The sequence below is a fragment of the Dromaius novaehollandiae genome, chromosome Z (assembly GCF_036370855.1).
Source record: "Dromaius novaehollandiae isolate bDroNov1 chromosome Z, bDroNov1.hap1, whole genome shotgun sequence".
NCBI classification, from domain to species: domain Eukaryota; kingdom Metazoa; phylum Chordata; class Aves; order Casuariiformes; family Dromaiidae; genus Dromaius; species Dromaius novaehollandiae.
This window is the reverse complement of record NC_088132.1, coordinates 44,060,512-44,084,232: the sequence shown is the minus strand read 5'-3', so window position 1 is coordinate 44,084,232 and position 23,721 is coordinate 44,060,512. Positions and strand designations below refer to the sequence as shown.

The 23,721-nt window shown below is 34.2% G+C and overlaps 1 protein-coding gene across 8 annotated transcripts in view; it reads left to right on the top strand.

The window, feature by feature from the left end:
• Positions 1-23,721, top strand: part of LOC135324785 (tyrosine-protein kinase Fer) — a 183,670-nt gene that overhangs the window by 73,747 nt on the left and 86,202 nt on the right. For all 8 annotated transcript variants that reach the window (XM_064501705.1, XM_064501704.1, XM_064501703.1 and 5 more), the window contains 3 exons: positions 3,638-3,730; positions 10,410-10,613; positions 14,278-14,400. In XM_064501705.1, coding sequence (XP_064357775.1) covers positions 3,638-3,730; positions 10,410-10,613; positions 14,278-14,400 — 420 coding nt within the window. The remainder of the gene's footprint in view (positions 1-3,637; positions 3,731-10,409; positions 10,614-14,277; positions 14,401-23,721) is intronic.

Here is a 23,721-nt window from a genome sequence, read left to right as displayed (position 1 = left end):
GGTTTCAGAATTTCTCTCTTCTCAATGGTAGAATGGTAACACTCTTGCTTGCATAATTGTTTGCTTTGGAACATATGACAAAGCACTCTGATGGTTATGCTAGTTGCTGTCAATCAATTCCTCACAAAATTAGTAGTTTATGTTAATAAACTCCTTCTCTATTGTTCATAAATAAAAGCAACAGCGCATTGCATTTTGCCATGTATACCTATCTAGTGGATAAAAAAATTGTGACTTAATCTAAATGACAGTCCCAGGTCTCGAGGAGACTCGTTTTAATTCTCATTTTAATCCTTCTGGAGGGTGATTAGAAATATGGCTAGTCTTAAAAGTGAAATATCAATCAGTGTATTTTTCATCATTCCTTGCATGACTCGCTCTCATGTCACAGGTGCATTTTAAACAGTCAATGAAATAGTTTTAAAATGCTCTCTAATGATAGTATATATTTCCCTTGTATCTAACTTCTTAATTGTAAGCTATAATTTATTCTCCAGTAACTCAAACTTTGCATAAAATATTACAGACCTTGGATTAGTTTTCGTTTTGATGAAATTGGTGTAGTATAAAATAAAGTAAATGACAAATTGTGCTACCATCTTGCTAGTACCTCTGAAAGTAATTCATTTAAACTAGAATGAAACTAAATCAGTTACGGTATGTTAGAAGCTGCATTCTGTATTCTAGGAAGAAAAACTGTATTGCCAATCATAATGAAAGTTGCTTCACGAGCACTGGAATTAATGAACCTTGGTTTCCTACAGACTTATCCTCTGCCAACACTTGCAGTCTGCATTGCACCCCTGCTGCAGAACTCCCAACCCTTTTCCAGTTTCCTTCACAGGTTTGTTGGTCTAATGGTAGTGTGTGTTCTGCTCGCTTTTGAAGCTTGTGTGCTGACTGCCTGGCCAGCACGGTTGTGCTGCTCGGTCAGGGGGCCGATGTTTATCGGAATGGGGGTTGTGGGGAATTATAATGAGCTTTTCTTTCTGGGGACACAGTCTCCACTGTTGGCTTCCTTCAGAAATCTTAACCTAATATTCCTTTCATGATCCATGCTACATTTTGATGGACTTGGCTGAGAGAGAACTGATAGACTGCATATTTTGTTTTTCCTTGGAAAGCAGACTTAAAAAACACTCTGACTTAAGTAATACGACAGTACGCATAATAAAGTGTAGATGGGCTGTTCTGGGTTGTGTTCTTATATTAGTTTAGGGAATGATTTATACCTAATGTGCATAGAAAAATCTCATAGTCCTGATGTATGTACTGTTCAGTACCTCAGTGAAAATTGATTCCCTACAGGATCTAATAGCTCTTCCTAAGGTGGTCTGCAGCTGGGCAATGACGATGAAATACAGTAAGAGATCACTGGTGCTGCTCTTCAAGTGTATTTGAGTTGCCTTAAAAATGCTTAAAAATGTAAAGAAATGCAGAACAGGCTACAGTTGTATTTGTCATATATTTGATAATGCTTGCTGTGGAAATAAATTGTTAGTCTTGATTCCTGTAAGATACAGAGTATTTTGAATATTTTGGAGGGAATGTGCTATGAAAATGCTGACAAGTGTCTATGAATGTATTACATACTGAGCAGAGCCAAAGTTTATGGCTTAAATCTGTATTTTAATACTCATTCTATTTAATGAGACAATAAGACCATCATTCTGTGATCCTTAGCAAAGTCTTGTGGGGAGGTCCAATTCATGAGTCTTAGTGGTAGTCAGATGAGCTGTGCGTTAACCAGAGTCCCTCTACCTTTTTCTTCTTCTATTGCATTGAAACAATATCTTTATTATCCTCTCAAAAAAAGATGAGGTCTCTGTTGGAAACCTTGTTAAAAAGATTTTTAGATAAGGACAAACTGATGAATGTAAAAGCTTACTGGTAGTTTGTTGTCATTAGATAAGCATAGTATCAGTATAAAATAAAATTAAAACTTCTGAGTTGGTTTAGAGAAAGCATAATGGAATTCATGCATATTTTGGTGACTTTTTTTTCCTCTGTCATGTGAGAAGTAGACATTTAGTCATACTTAAATCCTGTGCCTCACTTGTGAAGAGATGTATGAAATGGATTGATCATTCCAAGCCTGACAAGCATGCAACCAAAATTTGGCACAATGTTCCCTCGTTATTATTTTTTTTAAGTAGCTGACTTAATCCATCAATATTTAAAAAATCAGAAACAGCTTGCCAATGAACTAAGGACAGAGTGTTTTATTATCAGAAAATTAGCTGACAAGCAGTATTACTTGACTCTGAATAAAAATTTTATTATGGGTAAGTGGACGCATGGTTGAGGGGTGTTAATTTCAGTGACCAATAAACTGCCTATTAGCCTTCTGGCTATTTCAGTGTAGAATGTCCTTTTTCATTCTCTCTTCTCTTAGCATACAAATTACAGAATACTGTGGAAATTTGGTGCTACATAAGTAAATTTATTTTAATTGTATAATGTTTAGCCTATATACTATTAATTATATTCAGGAGTCATTTTCAAACAATGCTATATTCTACATACAGACATAATAGATTTTGTTGCTCATTCAGAATTCTTGGAATAAACTGAAATAGCATTTATTACATTATCAAATTTTCAGTTTCTTCAGTCAAGAAAGAATGTTCAAAATTTTGAAGCAATCTTTTTTTTTGAAACACTACCAGGTAGATGTATTCTGGCTCCGTTTTCAATTTCTTACAGTTTAGTTAACCTGTAGTTAATTAGAATGAGATTATTAATGTGTTGTCTCTCCACTTCAGGTTTAAGTATTTTGAAAGTGTTCATCAGAATACCTTGGCTGTTTCCAGGATGAAATTATGAGAATAACTAAGTTTTTCAGTGTTAAAAAAATACATTTCTGTGTTTTTGAAAAGATTCTTTGATACTTAATTATGAGAGCTGACAATAAATCAGAGATAAGGAAATATATACAGTCCTTGGCCTAAGTCAAGTTATAAGCATGTTGGACTTTCTGTTGACTTACACTTAATTAGAGATGGTTAAGGGCTGTTTCAGTGTTCCAGTTTTACTGAATTCTACTGAATAGCCCTGTTCTTATGGAATTTCAACACAGAGAATGATGTCAGCCCCTATGGTTTATTGTAGTATTGGAAAACAAGCGGATCCTATCAGTTGCACTGATTGGTATTAATATTTGCAAGTAGTGCATTAGTATAGAAGAACAAATTAATAAAAGAAAAAAACAGAATTTAAGGATAATGCAAGTATGCACTTATGGGCTTTATTATGTATTTTTATTATGGTTTCAAATCAATAATCTTTTCACAAGTATTACAGGTCATTTGAGAAAAAGGTCTTCTGCTTTTTTTGCAAAAAAAGCATTTCAGTTCTCTAATTTTAGAGTTAACAATAGGAGTATTTAAAATAATTACAAAAGTATTTGAGGAATTCCAGAATTTTTCAGCCTTTCAGTTAGTATGCATTAGCATAATCCCACTGAGGTTGACCCAAGCTTGCTTGTTTGTATCAGTAGAGAATCAGTCCCTATCTTAAACAAAATCTGCATGTCTACATTTCATACCTTCCAACAGTTCAACTATCAGTGCTCGGAGGTAAATCTGTATTGATCTGTATTACTTGGTTTTACTGGAGATATTACTTTTCCTCCTAGGATAAGAAGGACAAAGTCTCAAGGTTTGACACTATTCGTCACTCTATAGCTGGAATTATAAGATCTCCAAAATCCATGCTGGGCTCGTCATCGGTGAGTAGTATCAACAATGTCATGTTGTACTACATTCTCTTATTTTTACAGCTTAAGTAGAATTTTTTTCTGAAAACTTTTTCTGAAATACCACACATTTTGATTTACATAGAAGGCTGGATTAAAATGATATTATAAAAACTACTGTTCTGATTTTCAATGGGTATAATATTGTGGCATAGTTGTATGTCAGAACAACTTTAAATTATTATTTAACAAAAGGAATTTGTATATTCTTTGCAGCTCCCAGATTGCTCTGCTTTTAAAGATACCATTTCCTGTGAGATAGATTTACTAGTAATGCTGTATATTATTTATATCTGTAGTAGGTCAGATGGTCAGGCATGTTTTACTCATCATTGCAAAAATTATATTCCCTACATTTATTATACAGGCACTAGCATAAGAAATTTTTTTTATTATTACTTCTACTACCACAAGAACTGGTGTTATTTAAGTCATTAGCTATTATACGTCTAGCTTCTACCCCAGTGAAGTCATTGAGTATCTCTTACTTCTGCTTGACTGTTGTTCGGGTTCCCCAATGGATGGAGAATGTTGTTGCCCAAGTATGAAAAACAGTTTATGAAACAAAATGACAAAAGGAAGAAAACTTGTTTCGTATAACTCCTATTTACGCGTTTGTTTCCAAATACAGTCTTGAAAGATTAGTTGAAATACTTGCTTACATACTTGGGGAATTCACCATATTTTATTTGTATATCTTCCTACTGAAAAAATTCGTCTGTGTTTTCCAGAAGTAGAAAAGATGACTGTCCCACTCCCACCAAAAAAGATATCCTACATTGAGGAGAATTTTTTTTAAATGTCTTTTGATTTGTGGTCTTGTAACCTGAACTATTGGCTCAAAATAGCATTTTTAAGAAAATTTTATAATGAAGAGGACTTCTATTGCACCAGTCACTGTTAGATTATGGCCAATGTATTATAGCTAAACAATATCTAAGATGCGTGGGAGAGATTACAGTTGCATGCACACACATACATACTGACTGTATTATATAAAATAATTATATACATATATAGTAAGATTATATATAATGATAAAGGAGAAGAATAATAAATACGGTAGTGAGAGAAAATTAGGACAGAAGCACTTTTCTTATGAGAATTGTGAAAGGTGCTTGACATATGTAAAATGCTATAGGAAAAGCAGAGATATTAAATCTCTAATTTGTTATTATCTTTGTATTATAAAACTTCTAATTGGTGTAAACATGCAACACTTTTCATAATGAAAGCCTTTTAGAATGTATGTTGCTATGACCTCTGTTCTTCATGTAGGTCAGACATAGCCTTCGACTTTGAATGTATCATACAATTTGTTATGATTAAAAAAAAAAAATCTGTCTACAACTGCTCAGATGAAAACATGGAAGAAGAGAACAAAATTTAAACAATAGGCTCAAGATAAAAAATATTAGGATGAAATCAGGGAAAGGCAGTGTCAGTACTGTCATTGGCTTTAATTAAAGTATCATTTTAACTAATGGCTCTATCTGCTTCATTCTAACTTTCATACAAGTCCAAATTACTTTGTAACTCCATTTTGTGTAAACTTGGGTATAGGTGGGTTTAGAGAAGCTTTGGGGTATGTTTGGAAGAAGCGAGATAAGAATTGGGTCTTTTGAGGCAGAAAGTCAAATCTAAGTAACAAATGTAGTTTAGATTACCTGCATTATTTAAATGAGCTTCAAAGACATAATACATACACCAATCTTGTGTGTGTGTTGTGATTTAGCAATTTCTTATGCATTAGAAAAGCCCGCCATGCATGTACAGAAAAAATTTGTTTCATGAATTAGTAATTTGCTCTTAAAGTGGTTAGCTGCTCAACTTTTTCCTGCTGGCAATTACATAGCCATATGGATTGCTAACTTTGTAAGTTGGTAATTCAAACCTGTTATTCATCAACAGCGTACGCTGCCTTATTATGGAAGGCGCATTATAAAATAATGATAATACATATAAAATAATTTGTTAATTCTTTTAAACAGAGCAATGCAAAATAGAATCTAGAAGAAGGGTAGAAAAAGGACCAGTACTGATTCTTTTATAGAATGTAGTCTATGTAAAAACATAATGTTAGCTACCTGGTTTCATACTATACATTTTAAACTTATTGAAGCTTTTAATGTGAAACCATATCTTGGGTTAAATGTAGTATTATTGTAAAAACAGTGTCCCATAATTAATTGGTGACAGGATTTTAATTAATATTGTATGTAATTAGAGAAAATTAATTTTTTAGTGTCATTGGAAAAAAGTAGTAGAAAAACCCTATGCTTCCTCAAGCAACCAGGAGTTTAGCAAAGTTCAAGTTACTTGTTACTAATGTGTTATCACTTAAATGATTTATAGTTTCTCAGAAAGAGAAAGTAGAAGGTAACATAAGAAAAAAGTATAGTTACAAAGAAAATACAGAGAGGTAGGGGATTCAGGAGAAGACAATGGAAGTGTAATCCACCAAAGGTGGTGGATTTTATCAGACAACATACAAATCAGTTGTCTATAACAGCAAGAAATATAAGTTTAATCAGCTGAGAAAAGAAAATAAAAAAAAAAAGGGCACAATGTTCTTGTACTTCTGATACTGTGCTGTTCATGAACAGAATGAAAAGTCTGAATGAATTGCATCTTGAATGCCAAGTTTTGTGCTTCAAATAAAATTAGTCTATTTGTTTTTGCTAGTGAGGGATTTCAGCTTGTCACAGACATCTGCTACTGTTTCTGGGATAACTGCACTCATTTCTTTTATCTTAAATAATTTTAATTTTTTTTACATTTAATAAGAATGATCTTAGTACACAGTCATGTTCTTTCTAAGGGCGAGAGGGTTTTTTCCAGCATGATTGCTTTTATTTTATAATTTTCAAGTCTACACATTTTTAATTTTATAGGTTTGTTTTCAAATGGAATACTCATTTTTCATAATAATTTTCCTTGAAGGTAGTTTTGGTTTCATATGGTCTATTAGCATGTGGGAATAGATTTATCAGGTTTCACTAAGGCTAATGGCAGGGCTGAGTGGTATTCTGCAGGGAAATGTCTCAGAATATCAATAAATGTATTGCCCTCCTTTCTGATCCACAATTGTGCCTCTCTTTTACCTGAGGAGGAAAAAAATGTCTTGGCAAGATGTTTTGTTTGTTTAAAGATGGAAAATAAAAAGTGCACAAATTCTGAGCTCAGAATATATGTGAAAATACAATATTAAGTAAGCTATTAGTTATTAACATATAATTCCCAAAAATATTCTCTTCTCATTGACTGTCTTTTTTTAAGTTGGAAGTAATACAACACTGCTTAATTTTTCACTTTAGTAAAGGCAGCAGCTTCATTTACTATTGCTGGAGAAAAACTTCAGTTTCAATAGGTTGCTATGTAGAGGGAGGGATGGAGTAAGTAAAAAGGACAGTAACGTATACATGAAGAGCAAGATGAAGGATATGAGAGCATTTTGCACTGCTCAGAAAGAAAAACATGCCACGATCATAATTTGGGAACAAGTGGAAATCTTAAAGAAAAAAAGAAAAGGAAAAAAGTTTGAAAATTTCCAGTGTGAATAAATTTCCTCTTTCTTCTTTATGATTTTTGTTAATTGTTAATTTGACTGGAAGCTCACTATAAACAGCAAAAATCTTTTTTTCCATTTTTTCCCCAAATTTTTTGGCATGTAAGCTTTTTAATCACTTATTTGAAAGCGCTCCTATCAGTGTGGACATCAAAATGGGCAAGAAATCTTCTCATCCCAAAAGTGAAATTGTAAAAGATTGAGGCCTAGAATGTAAACTTCTTCGTTCAGTATCTTGTTGATATTATTAAATAGCTTACTGTTCTTTAAACTTGCGAAGAAAATAGATAGGAATTGTAAACTAAATTTTACACTAGTGGTTTTTTTTGTTCTGTCTTCTTTAAAGACTAACCTTTCTTGTATTGAAACCATTTAAATCACAGTATAAAATGCAGTAGAAATGTTGGTGTGAAGTGATAAATTGAGTTGAAATCAATAGCAAAATGATTATGATCTTGCATTTGTACTGTTCGTTCTGGACTTATAGCCATGTTTTCTCTAATAGCCAGGCAGGGTGATTATACAGAAAATATGTCGGCATAGGAAAATGTGTTCATAAAAAGAAAAAAACCCTACAATTTCAGTAACATACAAAGAAATAATCAATTACTGATTGTTTCATTAGAGGAAAATAAAAGGATTTCTACCTCAGTTATGATTAACCTGTAGCATATGATAAAAAAGGTAGTATTAGGTAGGAGACAACAGGCAGAGATTTCAATTTTATTTTTCTTTTAAAGAAATATTTGAGCAAATTTGAAAGAAGGGGGGAGATTGATGTTAGTGTCATAAAGAACACCATAGTTAGAAATGTCTAAAATGCTCCCTTGTTTTTCCCAAAGCTATTTCTGTGTCATAGAGGCTTTTAAGATATTTTATTCTAGGATGCGATCATGATGATCTAAACAGTGATTCAGACTTGACCCAGTTTGAACATAAGCAGGTGCTATTGTCTGATGGCTGCCTCTTTTGTAAGCTGTAAAATGAGTCGCAGGGTCACATATATATATGTAACCTATATTTTTAGCCTTTCTGTGTGAAGGCTGTGAGCTAGTTTATTGACATTGATCTGTCATCTTATCCTTAGAAGTGTTTCCTTTGGAATAGAAATGTGTTTATGTGGAAAGGTTTTGCTACTCTGAACCCCCCAAAATTTCTTGTCTGTGTAGGTCTGGGTCTGGGTTTTCTGATCAAACTCTTTAAAAGATAAATGTTAAAATAAATAACCTTTTATAGCATTCTGAAAGCTTATTTTTTGTTCTAGAAATTTCCAGGGGAAAAAAAAACACTTTGTGTCGATTAGCAGTGGTGGACAGCTCTAATCTGAGAAGTATGTAGCTGTTTATGAAATCGAAAACACAACCGTCTTCCTGGCCAAACAGTATCCTGAGGCATGTACTAGTACTGCCCTAGTGCTAGGGCTTCACTGTGCTGTTAAATACATTACTCTGGAGTACATCCTTTGCTCCCGACATCTCAGGCTGTGCACTTTTTGTGCAAGCTGTTGTTGTTTCTTACAAAGTCCAGCTTAGCTCTGAGTCTGTATAGAGCATACTTGTTCTAGTGATGGCTCAGTTGGTTGTGGTGCTGGTCTCAGATCTCATGCCTGGAAATATCTCTGTGATACAAGAGATGCCCAGGGCTGTGGATTGCAACGTCCATGTGGGAGGCTATGAGGCTCTGTCAGACTCTTGACTATATTCTCCAGTCCTCCACTAGGATCCTAGACTAAATTAGCCCTTCGGAGATGTAATTTAGAAAGAAAGCCAGGAACCCATAGATTTAACAAAGGTGTTTTTGACATCAGAAAGTTTGCTCTGAAAGTGCTCAAGAATTACAGATATTTGTTGTGTCAGGAAAGTCCTGCATGGACTCCTTATCTTGGGTCTGCTCCTATGCTTTCTCAGTTCCAAGCTCTTCCCAGTGTTTTTGGTTAGATAAACCGTCTTAACCTGATGGTCACCTTAGGGAGACCTTAAATGTGCAGATGGGCAGCCCCTGCCCGGAACTACACCATGTCAGATATTTTTCTTGCATGCACCAGTGGGATGTTTTTGTTCTCTTTGCCCATCCTATAGGGATTTGATGACGTGAGGAAGAGAAACCTTTGTTTCATCTGGGTGGAGCGGTAGCTGAGGTTCAGTCAAAATCATAGGTTTCGTTTTCTACCTGTCTGATAGTGCTTTGTGGAGATGTCAGCCTTCCTTCTGTTACCTAAAACGCAGCTCAGCAGGCTTGCCTGGGACACATCCTGGGACACGGATGTGTGTCCTATTCAGGATACAAAATGGAGCCTATTATTTTGTTCAGAGATTTGCTGCTCTGGCGGTGATCTGTATGAGCTCTGGGATTAATGATTTTGAATGACATATGGCCTGAATAAGGGCTTCTTAGTCTACCCATACAAATAAATCTGAAGTGGTCACTTGAGCAAAATATAATATTTTCCAAAGTGTTTTGTTAAACAATGCAGGTTTGTTAAAATTAATATGTGAAGTTACAGGGTAAGACTCACTACCTTCCATTTGTAACAATGAAACTGTATCTAAGTTCATAAACACAGTATGCCCAGGTGCATGTCCTCCATTATGGTGTAAATGCTAGGAAAAAATGGCTCTTAAAATTGTTGATTGGTTTGGAATGGGATTTTTAAATTCTGTGGTAATAATTTAGCCAATGCAAATATTTTGAAAACTCCATTTCTTATGTCCCATAAATTTTCTACAGATAAAGAAATGCTTTGTTTTGAATTATTGTTAGTATACATACCAGGATATGTGAGAAAGGGTGATAGTTTGGTGAGTTTGGTTTACAAAAAAAGGAGGGCAAAATAAAATTTCTTACATGGTTTTATGAATATTTCCATTAACTTCTGATAGAAAGATACATAGATACATATATGCAAACTTAATTTCTTAAGTGATAGAAAGAAAGATGATCAGTATGTTTTTAGTGTAAATAGCCTTAATTTTGTTTGTTAGTAGAAATATACACGATTATTGTTGTTTATCATGCTTTTAATGTAAAGATGAGCTCTAAAAATGTACTGTTATGGTAACATTTTTATTCAATATCTCTTCCAAGTTCTTTGATGTAATATCAACCACTGAGAAACCATTGGCAGAGCAAGACTGGTATCATGGTGCAATTCCAAGAATAGAAGCCCAGGAGCTGTTAAAACAGCAAGGAGACTTCTTGGTGCGAGAGAGCCACGGGAAACCTGGTGAATATGTCCTTTCTGTGTTTTCAGATGGACAACGGAGGCACTTTATCATACAATATGCTGATGTACGTCTCTGATACAGTACTAAATATTCAGTTCAATGTTAGGAAGTTTATTATTTCAGCTAAACAATTTAGGATCTACATAATTTACTTTGACATTTGGCTTTAGCCTTTATATGAAATATGAAAGCTATTGGGATATATTCTAATCAGTGCTGAAATCAGGGAAAAAGGTCATTTTAGGAATAAAAGATAAGTATGAGATTATTCTGCATCTCTTATTCTTTGTTGAAAAGCCAAAACATTTCTGTAAATGTTTTGAAAACCAGAACTCATTACTGCTAATTTATTCATGTACATTTATTTTTTAAACCTGCTTTCACAGTTGGTGCTTACTAGGCTACTTTTAATTCAAACTGTAAATTAATTTCCATTGAATCTTCCTGAAAAATGGAAACATTCACCTGGGAGAAAATAATCTGTGATGTTTTCTATATAGTTGGGAATTGAGGTACCTGCTGCTGGTGAGGTGCGTGTATTCTTTCTTAGCCTTGTGGATGTTGTTTTGTTCAGCAGAACACAAATGCTTCTGAATATTTTTATTCATATGTATTTTTCTTTATACCTTTCAGAATTTCAAATTCATTCAAAATACGACAGTGCTCATAACATTGCTGGAAATTCCTCTAGCTATTGTCTCTGGGAATATAGGTACAATATACCAGCAAATCATTCTCTGTTTTGATTCAGTAATGCTCTAATGCTGGCAAAACATACTTCAGCATGTTGCAATAAAATCTGCCAAACTTCAGTCAAACTATACAAACAAATGCACAAATTTGCTACCTTAACTATGTTTACACTGAGGGAATTTTCCCAGTCTAAATCCCCAGCCGATGCAGCCTACCCTATTGTTAATGTGCAGCTGTATTTCATTTTAATGAGGGGACAGTGATACTGTTCCAACTTCTGTGAATTTGGAAGGTTTCTATAGGATCATTGGTTATGGACACCTGTCCAGATGCATTTTTTGTTAATTTTCACCTGGAGTTTTACTCTAGGAATTAACCTTGACCTGAAGTCAGCATTTATCTTATCTTGATTTTTATGACCTTAATGTATTTTGGTGTATCAGAGTGCTGAATGAGAAAATGAGAGCAATAAAACTACCCCTAGCTAGATACACACATTCTTGTAAGATGCTTGGTGCTCTAATCCTGACCCAACAGAATTAAATGCATGTTGTGTTTTGTATGGCTGAAATCATTTTGTGTAAATCATTGTAGGTGTCACACTCCAGTGGGGTTTCAACAAAAATGCAGACTGGACTTTGAAACCTGTTAAGATAGAGTTGTGGGTTTTTTTGGTTTTGGGGTTTTTTTAAAGTATTACTATGAGGCTATCCTTTATCTGTAGTTTGATGCTTTTTAGTATCCACTTTTCCAAGATAAATTTTAAAAATTATCTTTATTCCTGTAATTTCATTACTTTTTCATAGGAATTTTATTTGAAATGTAAGACCGATGCTGTTTAATATTGCACAGCTTGGACAGTCCAAATATCATCAGGTCACTAGGTCTGTCTGCTTGCACATTTAAGACAGAAAAAGTCTTATTAACCCTGAAAAGCAGTTAATAAGTGGCAGGACTTTTGTGGTCATATGGCAAGATGAACTGGATTCATGAACTTTTTGGTAGGGAAGTTTGCTGAGAGTGCAGTGTAAAAACTTGTTTTTCATACAGCGATTTCACAGAGTGTGGAATCAGCCCTCTGTGACTGGTCAGATTACTCTCTTCCGTCACTGACAAGTTTTGTCTCCATTGACCCAAATTTGCTTCTGAATCAAAGACTGCGGAGTAGAAGTATGACATATACTTGTTTTAATGGTGGTCCTTTAATTGCATAAGTATATAATTGCATAAGTTTTATGGATATTTCTAAGCACTCATCTCGATAAAAGTATTTGTATGATAAATTATTCCATCCTTCAGCTTTAACCATCAAATTTCGCTGCTATCATTCAAGGCTAATCCATTTTTCACTGCTGCCATTGGACGCTATGCTATTTTCAAAGTGTTGTTTGTTAAGTGATCTTAATCATGGTCAGGATCCTGCGTAAGTACCTGGAATAAAAGAATGTTGTCTGCCCCAAAGGTCTTACATAAATGGCAGCAGATGGGTGTGAGATGGGATCTAGTAGGAGGAAATGATAAGCAGTACTGGTTGTTGTGCTAGGCAGTCTCTCAGGACATCAGCACCCTAACCATGTTAAGCGTTTTCTGAGTCATCAGAATGGAAATTGGAAGGAGGTTATTTGAAAACAATGTAGGCTACTATCACTGGCCAAGCAAAGCAGAGTATTTTAATTAGTGAATGAAGCTAGGGAGATAAACCACAAAACTGTTCAGACTGAGAAGGCACTTTTACAATAGAGAACCAATAAAAAGATAAAAATAGATGACATGACCAAGCTGCCTTTACTAAAAGTGATAACATTACAGGAAGTTGATGCCTTTAATCCTAATGAAGATAAATTTGCTATGATGCATTTTGTAAAAAATAAATAAATAAATAAATAAGCCTGTAGGTGTTAGAAAAAGATCTGCATGCCAGTGCTGGTTTTCATTGCCCAGTTGACTAAATGAACCTGAATCTCCATTTATACCCCCCCCCCCCCCCCAAAAAATCTTTGTTTCTTCTGGCTGTTGTCAGTTCTGCTGGATGGCTTAGGGCAGTTCCTCTGTTGAGCAGAGTCCTGTAATTGTACATATTGAGAATGTGTACATATTGTATATATAGGCACAGTAGCTCATCCTGTATCCAAATCACTAGGTTGCAGTGTAGAATTTAAGAGAGTCAGGAAGATGAAATAAACACTTATTTGCCATTTCCTTCCCCCCCCCACCCCCACAGGTATAAGGGCAGGGATGAGCAATGAAGCTATTCTTTCCCCCCCCTCCCCTTAGTGCTTGAAATCACTTTTTTTGTAAGAAAATGTTAAATGCTTCTGAGAAAACTTAAGAGATGCCACAGTTTTGTTGTTATGATGTTGAATTAGATATCTAAAATGAAATAAATGAAAGAAATTGCTAAAAAGCATAGAAGGGAAGAAAGGGCATTTTATCTTGTTCAACTTCTCTATAAGCTATATGCATGACCTGCCCTCGTTTTTAGCTTCTGTAGCACCGTGGACTTTTCTGGCATATGCTCCTTATAAAGGCCAGTCATGGTCTTGTATCCATGCCAGGGATTTGTTAATTTCTTCAAATGTCCGAAGTGCAGTAAGATCTGACTAAGACAGTGTTACCTATCTCATGTTTATTAGCATGTCAGATGTTTATTTTTCGGTTGTTTTATGTAATTTTTAGTCTTAGGTACGTTGGAAGTTAGTGTTGTTTTTTCTATTTCATAATATTTTTATTTCACTTTGTCAGTTTAAGTATCACAAGCTGTCCCACCTCTTGAATTGCAAGAGCTTTTTTTAATCTTTGAGTTTTAATCAGTAGTTATTTCATTATGTTGCTTAAACGAGAGATGGAATAATGTTGCAAAATATTATCTTTCTGATCGCCATTCCCTTTAATTCAGTAGAAATCTTATTAATTTGATTAAGACAGAGATTTAATTCTATAAAACTAAACTCTTCTTTGCTTGGTTATTAGTGTGCAGATTCTTCTTTGAAATTTTACTTGTACAGAAACAATTATTTCATTTTACTTCCATACAGAGTCAGTATCGTTTTGAAGGAACTGGATTTCCAACTATTCCTCAGCTCATAGACCATCATTACACGACAAAGCAAGTCATTACAAAGAAATCTGGTGTTGTTCTGCTGAATCCTGTTGTTAAGGTAATGCATACACTCTAAGTATTCTATTAAGCTGAAAGTATTCTCGGGTTTGTATTATTATTTAAAATAAGTTCCTTGTGATGATAAATGGAAACACTAAGTAGGTTGTAGAATATGCGTATATGCTCTTAGGTCAATAATTTGAATACTGGAACTATCTCAGTTGCTAGCTTTTAGACAGAAGAGTGCAGTTTTCTTAGTGTTTTTTCTAGCATGCAAATTCTTGAGAGATACTCATTCTTGTTCATTGTTCTGTGACTCATTCTTTTTCTGAACTTTTCCGGCCTGCTGTACTCTGCTCAGTTTATTCCTTCAAAATAACACTACATCCTAATTTTTATAATAAATAATTGCCGTCCTGAAAGAATGGTATTCAGAGTCTCCCAAAACTTCCTTCCATTTTTTTTTTTATTCTTCTTTTCTCTGCTTTTGGATCTCATTTGGATTCCACTGTTGACTAAGTAACTGAAACTTAGTTCATTGTGCATAAAGATGTAATGGAAAAGTTTTCTGAAGGAAAAAGATAGTCTTCAAGTGGTTAAATTCTCACAAAGTTTGGAAGAGTTATCACTACTCACAGTTTCATCCCTATTTTATGTATCATATATAATGTAATGATACAGACATGGAAACAGGTACCATCCCACCAGCATTATTGCAAATTTGGAATAAAAGTTTGCTTTTTAATCAGTAAACCTGAACAAAATGGGATTGAAATGTTAAAATATATTACAATTTAGAAAGCTTATCAGTCTCCTTGTGTTCTTCTGGTGTCTTTGTAGTTATTATCTATTCAGTTCATATTTCATTCATAAACCAACTCTTTGTAACTTAATGTTTCCATTTTAACTATGAGTTAGCCATATATGCTTAATGGAAAAGAAGATTGACTAGTTACAAGCATATGTAAGGCACCTTCTACGTTCTACAAAATGTTAGCATAACAACATATAATTCAGAGTTAGTTTCATATGCCAAACTCCTAGATCTTTTTCTATAATAATCCTAAGAAAGTAAAGTATATGTTCGGTTCTTCTCAAAATCAATGTGTTTTGTTTATGCTTACCTCTGCTTGCTTAAAAAAAAAAAAAAAAAAGCAGGAGTTACTTTTTAAGGTGAAAGACTTTCTTCACAGCTTTTAATACCGTATACCTATTCTCTATAAGGAGTGTATGTTCAACACATGTTTTCATGGACTTTTCCTAACTTTACGTAGATGTATGGAGACACCTCTGATCACATCAAAAGTGAAAGTTACTTCTTCTAGGTAACTTTTAAAACTGTGAACGACCTTCTCTTTTAATCTGCTTTGATTATAAAGACAGTGAAAATGTATTACCTCTTACCTGAATGGTACATTGTGGTCTAGCTGTGAAATGCATTTATTCTGCTTAGTTTCTAGGGAATTTGAACATTTATTTAAGTTGATATGTAGGGGATTTTTAGTTCTTTATTGATAAATATTTTCTCTATTATATATAAATTTTAAATTTAAATAATGGGGATTTGTAAGTATGCATTTTAGGTTAATGTTTAATGATTACAAAATTGAGATTTTAATTACTGAACATAAAGCACTGCTTTAAATTCATGATTGAATATATAGGAAAACTTAGGATTTTGGTTTTGATGTGAGAATAATTGTATTTTGATATGAATTGTTTAGGTTAAAGATAAGACTGTCATACCACAAATGAAATCTTTTAATGTCTGTTTGTGAATTCCTTTTTTTAATACTGTATTTATAAAATATTTAATGTTTTATCTGTTCCTTTTTTTTGCCTTTCTGATTTTGGATAATGTACAGATTACAACACAGTTTAAGCACTTTTCAATGTGTAAAAGCCTTTTAGAAGAGGTTTATTTTAGCAAATGTAAAATGACAGTGTAGTATGGCTACTGCGTGCTAAACAGGGTTTATTCTTAGTTATTCTCTGTTTTTTAAAATAGAACAGGCCTAGAAAACATCATCTTTTCATTCTCTGTCTACTTTGAATGTAGGGAGGTTTTATATTCTTGACATTTTTGTTTCATTTTGGTAATTAAAAAAAAAAGTTAGGATTTTATTTATGCATAGTTTTATGTAACCATACATAGTTAAAGAATCTTTCTGGTACAGTCCCAAATCACTTTGCTGATCACTTCTCCATTACTGTACTTCATCTCGTGCCCTCTTAGGTATAAATGCATATACGAGTTGTCTTAAGATCCCTTGGTGATAACCAACAGAACCATACACAGACATATGATTTTGTGGTGGGGGTCTTTTCAGGTCTCGAATCAATGCTGCTGCTAATGCACCTAAACATATCATAATCACCTTACAAAAGGATTGAGGGCTGTTTTTAAAACAGGTTTTTTTGCTCTTCTACTGTACCATGTGCCAAGTCAGTGTTTTTCTGGTTTCAGGGAAAAAATAAAATAGGCCTACTCTCCTCTGGACTTGTTAATTTGAGTTAGTTTTAGCACTAAAACAAAAGTAAGTTTTAGTACTGTGGATTGTGCTAGTCTTTTTTCCTTATAACCAGCTGGTAGTTGCTTGCAATTGTAGTGATGAAGTTCTTTGCTCAGGTTTTCCCAAGTGCTGCAAATAATTGCCATCCATCCATACAGTTCCATCATGCTGGCTCTGTATTTGGTGATATGACTTCCTTTGTGCTGATGTGCTTCGGTCTTAGTAATAATCCTTTCAGGTTCATGAATTTTTCAACTTTCATTCTGATAGGATACAAGAAATGATGGAAAGGATGTCCATACTGGTATTGGCAAAAGAGTGCTAAAAATAGTACTTGGTGACAGGAAACTTTATTATATATTGTTTTATATATACATATCACCTGTATCACCTGTATTGTTTTTATGCTTTCAAAAACATGATCTGAGCATATGATAGCCACTCACACCATGCGTAAAGTAAAAAACAAGCTATAATGCACTTTAAGTGCTTCAAGGCCAACATTTTGAATCTGCTAAGATAGTATTGAAAAGTATGAAGTATTGAAGTTAAACAACTTCAGTTGTTTTAAAAAAATTATTTTAGCATTGTTTTTACTGTTTTAGAGCCTTGCAACAATTCTTTTTCTGCACTATGATTTTGTGATGTTATTTCTTCTCCCATATGATCAAAATCAGTTATTGGAAAAAGTAGTTTAGAATTAAGAAAATGAGTGTATTGAGCTTTCCTTTTTAATTTTCATGGCTTTCATATAGGGAAGTGGAGACATTTTAAGTATACTTATTTTTAGCAATGACATATGTACTCTGACACCTCAGGTTGAAGGTATTTTCTGCATTGTGCTCTATTATCAGTGTATCTTTGATCGTTTCCTTAAAATTCCTTTGACATCTGTAAAGACTCCTTTTTCTATCTTCCTGTTATAGCTGCAAAGCAATCTTTGACGTTTTGTGCAATCTTTAATCTTTTTATGCAAATTGGTATCCCTGTAATAACTTATTTAGAAAGTGAAAGTTAAGTATGACAAAGAACATTAGAGGAAAAAAATTATGCTATGTAGTTTGCTTCTGCTTTTCTTTCTTTCTGCAATCATTTATTCTCCTTTACCATATTAGCAAAATTTGTGTTCACCTTCTGTGACGTTGTCCTTGAAAGAAACACTCTTAATTGTGCCACAAAAGGCCTGTCCTACATCCTGTTTCATGTAGACCAAATCTGCCTGCTTGGAATTTTAATGATATAGAAATAATAGAATTTAAATTAGAAAAGCCAAGGGCATTAAAAAGATATCTGCAAGTGATTTTTTTTAATGGAAAAGCCTCTCATTTATATTTATTTATTATCTTTTAGAAAAATGCACTTTATGTTCTTCAATTTATTATTGATGGAATGACTAGTATGTAAAAGGCCTCAGAGTAACCTCACTGCATCCCCAAGGTCTTTATTAATGGAAAAACTATTCTAAACATACTTAATACATTTTAATTTTCTAAAATATTTGACCTCATGTTGTGGAGGTTTTTAAATTTCCTGAAATGTATTCTGTACACTTAATAAGAACTCTATATTAAGTTGTGAATATATTTCAGTTTTAGTACTAGAAAATAAAATCATCAAGGAAATCAGAAACATTTTTATTTGGACGTGTCTGCATTAACATTTTAGTTCAGATCAGAAATGAGCTTTTGAAGCAAATCTCCTGACCATCACCACTTTTCATTACTGAGCAGTCTCAAAAGATGCAAAACTTGGCTTTTTTTAGCTGAATCAAAGCAGGGAGGTGCACAAGTGTTAGTGGGAGATCAGTCGTCAGGACCAGGGTAGACTTGATCTGAGATACTGCCCTGCTCCCCTAAAGGTATCAATTCCTCAGCACCAGCTGCTTCACTCTGCAGATCTGCTACTACCTCAGTATTTGCTAATGCAGATATAGCCTTTGTTTCCTCTGCAGCATATTAAAATTCTGAGGTTATGAATTTCTGAGGCTATGTATTTGTTGCTAGTAGCTTTCATTTACAAGTTCTGAATCTTTTTTTCTATCACAAAGAAGCCTATGAAATGACTTCAAACATTTCATGCACGTGGGAAAATAATATAGAAATGTAAAGAATGTTGATTAACCTGAGCAGAAGTGTTAAAAGAAAACAAACCTGCACAGTCTGGTAGCAGTAATTCCAATATTGATTAATAAAAGTCTGCAAATGGCATGAGAATTCCATGTGGATTTGATAGTCAGCTGCAAGATAGGATATATTAATGAGTTACACCTGTGAAAAAATAAATTATGAAGAAATAGAAATTTAAGTGAGAAGATAAAGGTGGTCAGATTCTTTTCAAGAAAATGCCCTTATGAAGTTCTGACATGACCCTGATTTTTTCAGTCATTGGACCATTTTAAGTTGTATTTTGTTTTTAGGATTCAGCCTAATTTAACTCTGAGATCAGCTTTCAAAGATTGAAAGCATAAGCAGATATCAAAGATTGAAAGCATAAGCAGTCTATCTGCTCCATTTTTCAGCTTCTTGTAGTATCACAGAGCTAGTATTTTCTCCTTTAGTTTATAGTTAGCAGACACTTAATTTTTAGTTAGCTTTCCATGGATACTTTCCTGATTTTTGTCTCCCCTTCATGCTGGCTGGTTCTGCAGGTATTTTGTTTTGTTTCATTTTATTTTTAAAAACAAGTTGAAATCCAATGTTGCGGAGAACATGTGTGCTCACGGTGCAGGCAATACACCTTTATCAGAGTTGTGTCTTGTCAGGCCAGCAATGCTGAACTGGAGGAATTCAAGGAGGCTGCTGAATAGTCTCACTTCCAGGCACACCACCTTAGGCATGCTAAGAGAGAGGAGGGAGGCAAAGAAACATCACTCAATTAGAAGTTCTTATCTTGTGGCAGGAAAGAATTAAGCTGATGAAGAGGGAAAGAATTGCATTTATGGGTCCTGCCTATTCAGATGATCATCTTGTATCCATTTGTCCTGAGGACATCTGTCTAGGGGCAGGGATCACCGCTGGAAGGAAGAAGCAGACTATAACAGTGAACAGCTCTGTTGTCAGAATTCTACGTTAGGTTAGGTTTGTGGCATCCAAAGCAGTATGGTACCCACTCATCTCGGCAGCCTAACAGAAATGCTGAGGAGGACCTGTTGGTCCTAATCAGTATGGGTTGATTTTTTTATCCCAAACTGTAATTCTTATGACCGTGATAAAAGTCTGATTTATATGCTTTTGGATGTTAAAATACATCTTTCATTTCCTTTAAGGAAATTAAATACACAATGAGATGTGAGAAATTATATTATATAAAGATAAACTGATAGAAAATGATCATATTCATTGCATAAACATGATTTGAACGCAACTAGCTTTTGCCACTCATTTACCATTCAGTATCATTATGGTCATGCAGAAGACCTATTATTCTTATGCCAGGGAAATCAGCAGTATTTTTTAATAGGATAGCAGAATTTGGGCAGGTTTTCAACATTCATATGAACAAGGAGAGAACCACATTGCTCTGTGGCCTGCGAACTGACCAGAAGGAGTCATCTTGAACACAGCTGAAAATAACAAATAACATTAGATATGTTTTGACAGCTTTTTCCAAAAACAATTTAAAAGTGGGGAAAAAAAAGCTTATGAAGCAAGAGATAGAAGATAGAAATTTTTACTAAAAAATAAAATAAATATGTGGTTAAGAGGGAAACTTCTGCTGACGTAACATCCTGATTTTGTTTTGGATTCGTATTCCTTCCCAAGATTTGGAATTCTGGTATTCCATAATAACTATTTTTTATCAAATTATAGTTACAAACATCATTTCTTATTTCATGTAGGCTTCTAATTATGTTCTTCTTAGTTTTTGATTTTACTAGTGCAGTCAGTGTGAGTTATATAATACAAATAACACTTTCATTGACTGACTGGTATAAAAAATTACTCGAATGCAGACTCTTAGGCTCAACAAATGCAGCATAGATTAAGAGTAAGCATTTGAGTCTGTGCTTTTAGGTATCTTTGTAGTGTTACAGTTCTATACTATGAGTTAGTGAAGTAGCTTTTGATATGTATTCTATTGTCCCTGAAAAATTTTAGCTCCACTAGTTGCAGTGAAATAAGATGTTGAAAAGGAGTGGGGTGATGTAAAGAAGAACCAGGGGGAGTGGACCTCTCTTGGCTGTCAGTGACCTAGAATTCAAAACCACTGTAGATTTTAAAGCAACCATGAGACTGATGGTCGCTTTTTTCAAGAATGATACTGCAGCAGAATTCTATAAAGCTGTAAATTCTATAACGCTTTTTTCCTCTTCTCTACAGAAGTTGTCTTTATTCATGTTTAAGCACAGGTTACTTGAAGCATATCGTCTACCCAAACCATATTGTGCAAAATAATTAGTTTGGAATAAAGAAGGGAAGTTATTCCTTACTGTTTTAAAAACATTTTATTAGAGGCTCAGAGGGATGGCCAGGAAATGTTTTGCATTCTGATCGTGAAGACATGATTAATATGGACAGAGGCTTTCTACAGATCAGCTAAAGTTATGCAATCTAGAGTTTTTGCTTTTGTTTTCCTGTTACAGTGTGACCAGAGGAAACTAGGGAAAAACTGATCTAACAGAATTGTTGGCAAAGGCTGTAGTAAAGAATGAAATAAAATTTTTGATTCCCGTATATTTTTTCAGGCTATTTTGTTACTATTTTGTTTTTGTTGCTTTCCTGATATATTGATGACTTCATTTTTGTATTTGACGTTGCATATGTACTTAAACTTATTCAAATAAAAAATCTTGTATAGTTTAGCTACAGTTTTTGAATGCAGATTCATTGTTTGGAGGTATTGTGGGTTTTTTTTGTTTTTTTTTTTTTTGTTTTTTTACTGTTCATAATCAGGAATGTCATTTGATACAAGTCTTATCAATAAGTAAATACTTATGTTGAGATAACTTATTGTATGTCTAATATGAAAATGTGCCAGATGCTCCAGCGATGTGTCATTGTTATGTTTCTATTTGGGCAGAGGGCAATGCTGAACAGTTGTTTTCTCGGTTATTAGAGCTATTAAAATCTGTCTTTTTTATATTAAATTACTGTTTAGGTTGACATTGTTAAAACTTGGACAATTGTGGTATTAAATGCTTGCTACCTGCATAAATATGTTTGTAGATTAGTTTCTGTGGAGCTTCATGGGATTGCAGGAACTCATGTGTTTGTTACAATGAGTGGCTCCTTTGGAATTTATAGTGTTTTACACCAGCATGTCTTCACAGATTCTCTCAGAAGCACCTGAGATTGCTACCAGTATATACTGAAAAAATAAGATAACGGCAGTTGCATGGCTTGCAGGCTAAAAATGATGGATGCAAATTTCACCAGCAAATCTAGTATCCGTATGTGGATAGAATGTGATATTTAGAGCAAGTATGTTTCCTCTCAGGAAGGTCATCCTAACATTAAAAAAAGATCCTGCAGTGCTTTGGAGCCAGCATGTGTGTTCTCATGGAGTGGTCCTCCTGTAGGAGGGTTTCATGTGGTTCGTGGATTCCCATCAAAATCTCTTCCAAGAAACTTGCATGGAAGGTGGTGGCATCACAGCAAACTGGATGTTGGATAGGAGGGAATTAGAGAACAGATGACTGCTTTTTCTATAGATGCAAACTTTGGTGAACCTACACCTTCTGTGGAGTTGCTGACCAGGATATGCCACTCCCTTTGGCTTGTCGTTAACTTCTCTGGACATAAGCTGTCTTCTATATTCACATACCTGGCAGAAAATCTCAGGAATATGTAGTTTTCAGTTTGTGTGTATGGAAGGGCAATAGACTTAAGACTTGTTTATTTTTAAGCGTGGTGAAGAGTCTTACTAATAAGTAAGATTTAGTATACAGAACACCAAGAATGACACCTCTAATGCTTACTAATAAAATGAATGTTATGGCAATCCAAGTATATTTAGGAGTGTACAAATTGCCTGTGGAAATTAGAAGGGATGTTTTCTCTGTGTGCCCCATTTACATCCATTTCTTGGATCTGTAATGGGCAGTCTAACGTTAAGCATTTAGGTATAGATATCGAGTATGAAAGTAGGTCAAGTCAAAGCTGGGTGTCAAAGTGAAGGATTGATTTCTGTTACGATATTAACCGTTGCAGAATTAGGACGTGGAATGGCCTTGTGTAACTGTAGAAGACTTCACAATAAAAAGAATTGATTCGGTATTGACATATCGCAGCAGTAATTACGTATTCATTTTAATAGTCCAGTTAGTTTGGGTCTTTATTTTCCAAAAGGACTTTAAAAGCACATTAACTCCTCTATGTGTGTGTGTGTTTTATGTTTGTTTGTTTGTTTATTGATTAAGAGAAGCCAAATGTGTTGTATGAGTTGAAAGGCAGACTTTGCAGTGAAAGAGTAGAGGTTAAACCCTAGGGGTATGAGTTACATGGCAGCCTCTAGCACGTATTGCACTTCAGCATAAGGCAGGTCATTTTTGGAAGAAGGGTCACTGGAATTGGATTCCTGCCTACAATACATTTAAATAGGTGGAGCAAGTTTAAAGTCATAAATGTACATTAAATTCTTTAGGAATCCTCTAAGAGAAAGCTCTAGAATTGCAGTTTATTGTTATTACAATTATTCTGAGTATGGTATGTAAATGCTGGAATGTGCATATGTTAACATAAATTTAAGAGCCTGTTTTCAAGATACAGTCTTAACAAGTTTTGGAAGTTAAAAGTTACTGTATCTGATCCTAAGAGAAATTATTTACCAGGAATGGGGGCTCTTCTCAGTGTGCTATCCATGTTTGTGTTTTGTTGTGCCTCCACAAGTTTCTCAAATGGATGAGCAGGGGACTTCTTTGTCCTAGC